We start from the raw sequence: 8,145 nt of genomic DNA on the forward strand, positions 1-8,145 counted from the left end.
TCAGGTCAATGTCTCACCCACTTTACACTTTCTTTCTCATATTTTGTTATACAACTACAAAAATGACTTCAAAAACCATACCCATAGAAGTACTCTCGTCCCACACACGTTGCAGTCAAACAAATAAACCTAACTAAAATTGTCCCATTTGCTTTAATTAAACAATATGCAGTAATAAATACTAGCCCAACAGTCCGCTGAACAGCAGCAACATGCAGAATGAGAACTCACATTGTGAAGAGGAATGTCCTGTCCGGTGTCCGTTATCCGCCGGTGAAATATGACTAGGCTACTGCGTGCTTTGTGCGCTCTGGAGGATGACGACAGTCACCCGGTTAGATCAGCAGTAGCTTTATAGTGTACTGCAGAGCTCTCGCTGCTTACGAAACCACAGCCAGGTCTGGGCTGGCCCACTAATGGCCGACCGGAGGGGCGCAGGTGTGTCTGTGTGTGATAATAATGGAGTGGCGTGGGGTTACCTCGGGAAGTAGTTTAAGGGATGTTTAAGGGATAGTTAAGGGATGTTTAAGGGATATTTAAGGGATGCAGAATTAATGCAGGTTTTTGGCTGCACTGAAGGCATCAATACTGGTCTGCTGATACTGAACTAGTGAAGGTCCACTGATACTGAATACTGAACTAGTGAAGGCCCATTGATACTGAATACTGAGCTAGTGAAGGCCCATTGATACTGAATACTGAACTAGTGAAGGTCCATTGATACTGAACTAGTGAAGGTCCACTGATACTGAATACTGAACTAGTGAAGGTCCACTGATACTGAATACTGAACTAGTGAAGGTCCATTGATACTGAATACTGAACTAGTGAAGGTCCATTGATACTGAATACTGAACTAGTGAAGGTCCACTGATACTGAATACTGAACTAGTGAAGGTCCATTGATACTGAATACTGAACTAGTGAAGGTCCATTGATACTGAATACTGAACTAGTGAAGGCCCATTGATACTGAATACTGAACTAGTGAAGATCCATTGATACTGAATACTGAACTAGTGAAGGTCCATTGATACTGAACTAGTGAAGGTCCATTGATACTGAATACTGAACTAGTGAAGCTCCACTGATACTGAATACTGAACTAGTGAAGGTCCATTGATACTGAATACTGAACTAGTGAAGGTCCACTGATACTGAATACTGAACTAGTGAAGGTCCATTGATACTGAATACTGAACTAGTGAAGGTCCATTGATACTGAATACTGAACTAGTGAAGGTCCATTGATACTGAATACTGAACTAGTGAAGGTCCATTGATACTGAATACTGAACTAGTGAAGGTCCATTGATACTGAATACTGAACTAGTGAAGCTCCACTGATACTGAATACTGAACTAGTGAAGGTCCATTGATACTGAATACTGAACTAGTGAAGGCCCATTGATACTGAATACTGAACTAGTGAAGGCCCATTGATACTGAATACTGAACTAGTGAAGGTCCATTGATACTGAACTAGTGAAGGTCCATTTATACTGAATACTGAACTAGTGAAGGTCCATTGATACATATATAGATTCCATTAGAATGACATCACAGAGAAAGGGGCAGGGTTTTGTTCTTTATAGATTCCATTAGAATGACATCACAGAGAAAGGGGCAGGGCAACAACTCTTACAATTCCAACTATTGAAACCTGATTCTGTTCCTAATTACAACCTTTTTTCTCAAAGCTAAGATGCTGATTATTTGTTGCTAATGCTACAGATGTCTATATAGCAGCCCACTTATACTAGTAAAGGCCCAGTGCACTACTTTTGTGAAAAAAATACTTTTCCAAAAATAATATATTTTTCTATTAATTAACATTTTTAATTCTGATTTTTCAGGGGGTGCCGCAGCCCCCTCAGCACCGCTACTTCCCGCGGATGTGGGCGTGGCCAGGGGTGCCTAGAGCTGCATAAATATGCTGGTTTCGGCAAGCAGTTACAGTACGCCCAGCCAGACAGCGCCCTGGTTACAGTACGCCCAGCCAGACAGCGCCCTGGTTACAGTACGCCCAGCCAGACAGCTCCCTGGTTACAGTACGCCCAGCCAGACAGCGCCCCGGTTACAGTACACCCAGCCAGACAGCACCCCGGTTACAGTACACCCAGCCAGACAGCGCCCCGGTTACAGTACACCTAGCGCCCCAGTTACAGTACACCCAGCGCCCCGGTTACAGTACGCCCAGCCAGACAGCGCCCCGGTTACAGTACACCCAGCCAGACAGCGCCCTGGTTACAGTACACCCAGCCAGACAGCGCCCCGGTTACAGTACACCCAGCCAGACAGCTCCCTGGTTACAGTACACCCAGCGCCCCGGTTACAGTACGCCCAGCCAGACAGCGCCCCGGTTACAGTACACCCAGCCAGACAGCTCCCCGGTTACAGTACGCCCAACCAGACAGCTCCCCGGTTACAGTACGCCCAACCAGACAGCTCCCCGCGCCCTGGTAACAGTACGCCCAGCCAGACAGCTCCCCGGTTACTGTTCGCCCAGCCAGACAGCTCCCCGCGCCCTGGTTACAGTTCGCCCAGCCAGACAGCTCCCCGCGCCCTGGTTACAGTACACCCAGCGCCCCAGGAACAGATGACAGGCTGGCAGTGCTCCAAATATCAATATTGAAATCACCACGGACACTTCTTCTGTGGTAGGTTAAAGGGGACAGTTTAGATTACCAGTGTCTTCTTCAGTGGTAGGTTAAAGGTGACAGTTTAGATTACCAGTGTCTTCTTCTGTGGTAGGTTAAAGGTGACAGTTTAGATTACCAGTGTCTTCTTCTGTGGTAGGTTAAAGGTGACAGTTTAGATTACCAGTGTCTTCTTCAGTGGTAGGTTAAAGGGGACAGTTTAGATTACCAGTGTCTTCTTCAGTGGTAAGCTAAAGGTGACGGTTTAGATTACCAGTGTCTTCTTCTGTGGTAGGTTAAAGGTGACAGTTTAGATTACCAGTGTCTTCTTCTGTGGTAGGTTAAAGGGGACAGTTTAGATTACCAGTGTCTTCTTCAGTGGTAAGCTAAAGGTGACGGTTTAGATTACCAGTGTCTTCTTCTGTGGTAGGTTAAAGGTGACAGTTTAGATTACCAGTGTCTTCTTCAGTGGTAGGTTAAAGGTGACGGTTTAGATTACCAGTGTCTTCTTCAGTGGTAGGTTAAAGGGGACAGTTTAGATTACCAGTGTCTTCTTCAGTGGTAGGTTAAAGGTGACAGTTTAGATTACCAGTGTCTTCTTCAGTGGTAGGTTAAAGGTGACGGTTTAGATTACCAGTGTCTTCTTCTGTGGTAGGTTAAAGGTGACAGTTTAGATTACCAGTGTCTTCTTCAGTGGTAGGTTAAAGGTGACAGTTTAGATTACCAGTGTCTTCTTCAGTGGTAGGTTAAAGGTGACGGTTTAGATTACCAGTGTCTTCTTCTGTGGTAGGTTAAAGGTGACAGTTTAGATTACCAGTGTCTTCTTCAGTGGTAAGCTAAAGGTGACGGTTTAGATTACCAGTGTCTTCTTCTGTGGTAGGTTAAAGGTGACAGTTTAGATTACCAGTGTCTTCTTCTGTGGTAGGTTAAAGGGGACAGTTTAGATTACCAGTGTCTTCTTCAGTGGTAAGCTAAAGGTGACGGTTTAGATTACCAGTGTCTTCTTCTGTGGTAGGTTAAAGGTGACAGTTTAGATTACCAGTGTCTTCTTCAGTGGTAGGTTAAAGGTGACGGTTTAGATTACCAGTGTCTTCTTCAGTGGTAGGTTAAAGGGGACAGTTTAGATTACCAGTGTCTTCTTCAGTGGTAGGTTAAAGGTGACAGTTTAGATTACCAGTGTCTTCTTCAGTGGTAGGTTAAAGGTGACGGTTTAGATTACCAGTGTCTTCTTCTGTGGTAGGTTAAAGGTGACAGTTTAGATTACCAGTGTCTTCTTCAGTGGTAGGTTAAAGGTGACAGTTTAGATTACCAGTGTCTTCTTCAGTGGTAGGTTAAAGGTGACGGTTTAGATTACCAGTGTCTTCTTCTGTGGTAGGTTAAAGGTGACAGTTTAGATTACCAGTGTCTTCTTCAGTGGTAGGTTAAAGGTGACGGTTTAGATTACCAGTGTCTTCTTCTGTGGTAGGTTAAAGGTGACAGTTTAGATTACCAGTGTCTTCTTCAGTGGTAGGTTAAAGGTGACGGTTTAGATTACCAGTGTCTTCTTCTGTGGTAGGTTAAAGGTGACAGTTTAGATTACCAGTGTCTTCTTCAGTGGTAGGTTAAAGGTGACGGTTTAGATTACCAGTGTCTTCTTCTGTGGTAGGTTAAAGGTGACAGTTTAGATTACCAGTGTCTTCTTCAGTGGTAGGTTAAAGGTGACGGTTTAGATTACCAGTGTCTTCTTCTGTGGTAGGTTAAAGGTGACGGTTTAGATTACCAGTGTCTACTTCTGTGGTAGGTTAAAGGTGACAGTTTAGATTACCAGTGTCTTCTTCAGTGGTAGGTTAAAGGTGACAGTTTAGATTACCAGTGTCTTCTTCTGTGGTAGGTTAAAGGTGACGGTTTAGATTACCAGTGTCTTCTTCAGTGGTAGGTTAAAGGTGACGGTTTAGATTACCAGTGTCTTCTTCTGTGGTAGGTTAAAGGTGACGGTTTAGATTACCAGTGTCTTCTTCTGTGGTAGGTTAAAGGTGACAGTTTAGATTACCAGTGTCTTCTTCTGTGGTAGGTTAAAGGTGACAGTTTAGATTACCAGTGTCTTCTTCTGTGGTAGGTTAAAGGTGACGGTTTAGATTACCAGTGTCTTCTTCAGTGGTAGGTTAAAGGTGACGGTTTAGATTACCAGTGTCTTCTTCTGTGGTAGGTTAAAGGTGACGGTTTAGATTACCAGTGTCTTCTTCTGTGGTAGGTTAATGGTGACAGTTTAGATTACCAGTGTCTTCTTCTGTGGTAGGTTAAAGGTGACGGTTTAGATTACCAGTGTCTTCTTTAGTGGTAGGTTAAAGGTGACGGTTTAGATTACCAATGTCTTCTTCTGTGGTAGGTTAATGGTGACGGTTTAGATTACCAGTGTCTTCTTCTGTGGTAGGTTAAAGGTGACAGTTTAGATTACCAGTGTCTTCTTCTGTGGTAGGTTAAAGGTGACGGTTTAGATTACCAGTGTCTTCTTCAGTGGTAGGTTAAAGGTGACGGTTTAGATTACCAGTGTCTTCTTCTGTGGTAGGTTAAAGGTGACAGTTTAGATTACCAGTGTCTTCTTCTGTGGTAGGTTAATGGTGACAGTTTAGATTACCAGTGTCTTCTTCTGTGGTAGGTTAATGGTGACGGTTTAGATTACCAGTGTCTTCTTCTGTGGTAGGTTAATGGTGACAGTTTAGATTACCAGTGTCTTCTTCTGTGGTAGGTTAATGGTGACAGTTTAGATTACCAGTGTCTTCTTCTGTGGTAGGTTAATGGTGACAGTTTAGATTACCAGTGTCTTCTTCTGTGGTAGGTTAAAGGTGACAGTTTAGATTACCAGTGTCTTCTTCTGTGGTAGGTTAATGGTGACAGTTTAGATTACCAGTGTCTTCTTCTGTGGTAGGTTAATGGGGACAGTTTAGATTACCAGTGTCTTCTTCTGTGGTAGGTTAATGGTGACAGTTTAGATTACCAGTGTCTTCTTCTGTGGTAGGTTAATGGTGACAGTTTAGATTACCAGTGTCTTCTTCTGTGGTAGGTTAAAGGTGACAGTTTAGATTACCAGTGTCTTCTTCTGTGGTAGGTTAATGGTGACAGTTTAGATTACCAGTGTCTTCTTCTGTGGTAGGTTAAAGGTGACAGTTTAGATTACCAGTGTCTTCTTCTGTGGTAGGTTAAAGGTGACAGTTTAGATTACCAGTGTCTTCTTCTGTGGTAGGTTAAAGGTGACAGTTTAGATTACCAGTGTCTTCTTCTGTGGTAGGTTAATGGTGACAGTTTAGATTACCAGTGTCTTCTTCTGTGGTAGGTTAATGGTGACAGTTTAGATTACCAGTGTCTTCTTCTGTGGTAGGTTAATGGTGACAGTTTAGATTACCAGTGTCTTCTTCTGTGGTAGGTTAAAGGTGACAGTTTAGATTACCAGTGTCTTCTTCTGTGGTAGGTTAATGGTGACAGTTTAGATTACCAGTGTCTTCTTCTGTGGTAGGTTAATGGGGACAGTTTAGATTACCAGTGTCTTCTTCTGTGGTAGGTTAAAGGTGACAGTTTAGATTACCAGTGTCTTCTTCTGTGGTAGGTTAATGGGGACAGTTTAGATTACCAGTGTCTTCTTCTGTGGTAGGTTAAAGGTGACAGTTTAGATCACCAGTGTCTTCTTCTGCGGTAGGTTAATGGGGACGGTTTAGATTACCAGTGTCTTCTTCAGTGGTAGGTTAAAGGTGACGGTTTAGATTACCAGTGTCTTCTTCTGTGGTAGGTTAAAGGTGACAGTTTAGATTACCAGTGTCTTCTTCTGTGGTAGGTTAATGGTGACAGTTTAGATTACCAGTGTCTTCTTCAGTGGTAGGTTAAAGGTGACGGTTTAGATTACCAGTGTCTTCTTCAGTGGTAGGTTAAAGGTGACGGTTTAGATTACCAGTGTCTTCTTCTGTGGTAGGTTAATGGTGACGGTTTAGATTACCAGTGTCTTCTTCTGTGGTAGGTTAAAGGTGACAGTTTAGATTACCAGTGTCTTCTTCTGTGGTAGGTTAAAGGTGACGGTTTAGATTACCAGTGTCTTCTTCAGTGGTAGGTTAAAGGTGACGGTTTAGATTACCAGTGTCTTCTTCTGTGGTAGGTTAAAGGTGACAGTTTAGATTACCAGTGTCTTCTTCTGTGGTAGGTTAATGGTGACAGTTTAGATTACCAGTGTCTTCTTCTGTGGTAGGTTAATGGTGACGGTTTAGATTACCAGTGTCTTCTTCTGTGGTAGGTTAATGGTGACAGTTTAGATTACCAGTGTCTTCTTCTGTGGTAGGTTAATGGTGACAGTTTAGATTACCAGTGTCTTCTTCAGTGGTAGGTTAATGGTGACAGTTTAGATTACCAGTGTCTTCTTCTGTGGTAGGTTAAAGGTGACAGTTTAGATTACCAGTGTCTTCTTCTGTGGTGGGTTAATGGTGACAGTTTAGATTACCAGTGTCTTCTTCTGTGGTAGGTTAATGGGGACAGTTTAGATTACCAGTGTCTTCTTCTGTGGTAGGTTAATGGTGACAGTTTAGATTACCAGTGTCTTCTTCTGTGGTAGGTTAATGGTGACAGTTTAGATTACCAGTGTCTTCTTCTGTGGTAGGTTAAAGGTGACAGTTTAGATTACCAGTGTCTTCTTCTGTGGTAGGTTAATGGTGACAGTTTAGATTACCAGTGTCTTCTTCTGTGGTAGGTTAATGGGGACAGTTTAGATTACCAGTGTCTTCTTCTGTGGTAGGTTAAAGGTGACAGTTTAGATCACCAGTGTCTTCTTCTGCGGTAGGTTAATGGGGACGGTTTAGATTACCAGTGTCTTCTTCAGTGGTAGGTTAAAGGTGACGGTTTAGATTACCAGTGTCTTCTTCTGTGGTAGGTTAAAGGTGACAGTTTAGATTACCAGTGTCTTCTTCTGTGGTAGGTTAATGGTGACAGTTTAGATTACCAGTGTCTTCTTCTGTGGTAGGTTAAAGGTGACGGTTTAGATTACCAGTGTCTTCTTCTGTGGTAGGTTAATGGTGACAGTTTAGATTACCAGTGTCTTCTTCTGTGGTAGGTTAATGGTGACAGTTTAGATTACCAGTGTCTTCTTCTGTGGTAGGTTAATGGTGACAGTTTAGATTACCAGTGTCTTCTTCTGTGGTAGGTTAATGGTGACAGTTTAGATTACCAGTGTCTTCTTCTGTGGTAGGTTAAAGGTGACAGTTTAGATTACCAGTGTCTTCTTCTGTGGTAGGTTAATGGTGACAGTTTAGATTACCAGTGTCTTCTTCTGTGGTAGGTTAATGGGGACAGTTTAGATTACCCGTGTCTTCTTCTGTGGTAGGTTAAAGGTGACAGTTTAGATTACCAGTGTCTTCTTCTGTGGTAGGTTAATGGGGACAGTTTAGATTACCAGTGTCTTCTTCTGTGGTAGGTTAAAGGTGACGGTTTAGATTACCAGTGTCTTCTTCAGTGGTAGGTTAAAGGTGACAGTTTAGATTACCAGTGTCTTCTT

General features: G+C 42.9%; 1 protein-coding gene across 1 annotated transcript in view; it reads right to left on the bottom strand.

Moving 5' to 3' along the window:
* The window catches only part of LOC110485398 (heme-binding protein 1), an 8,683-nt gene extending 8,308 nt beyond the window's left edge, over nt 1–375 (bottom strand). The window contains exon 1 of the mRNA XM_036948921.1: nt 232–375. Within this exon, the coding sequence (XP_036804816.1) occupies nt 232–233 (2 nt within the window). The 5' untranslated portion in view covers nt 234–375. The remainder of the gene's footprint in view (nt 1–231) is intronic.
* Nucleotides 376–8,145: the final 7,770 nt, after the last annotated feature.

The sequence above is a fragment of the Oncorhynchus mykiss genome, chromosome 17, assembly GCF_013265735.2.
Source record: "Oncorhynchus mykiss isolate Arlee chromosome 17, USDA_OmykA_1.1, whole genome shotgun sequence".
Lineage (NCBI taxonomy): Eukaryota > Metazoa > Chordata > Actinopteri > Salmoniformes > Salmonidae > Oncorhynchus > Oncorhynchus mykiss.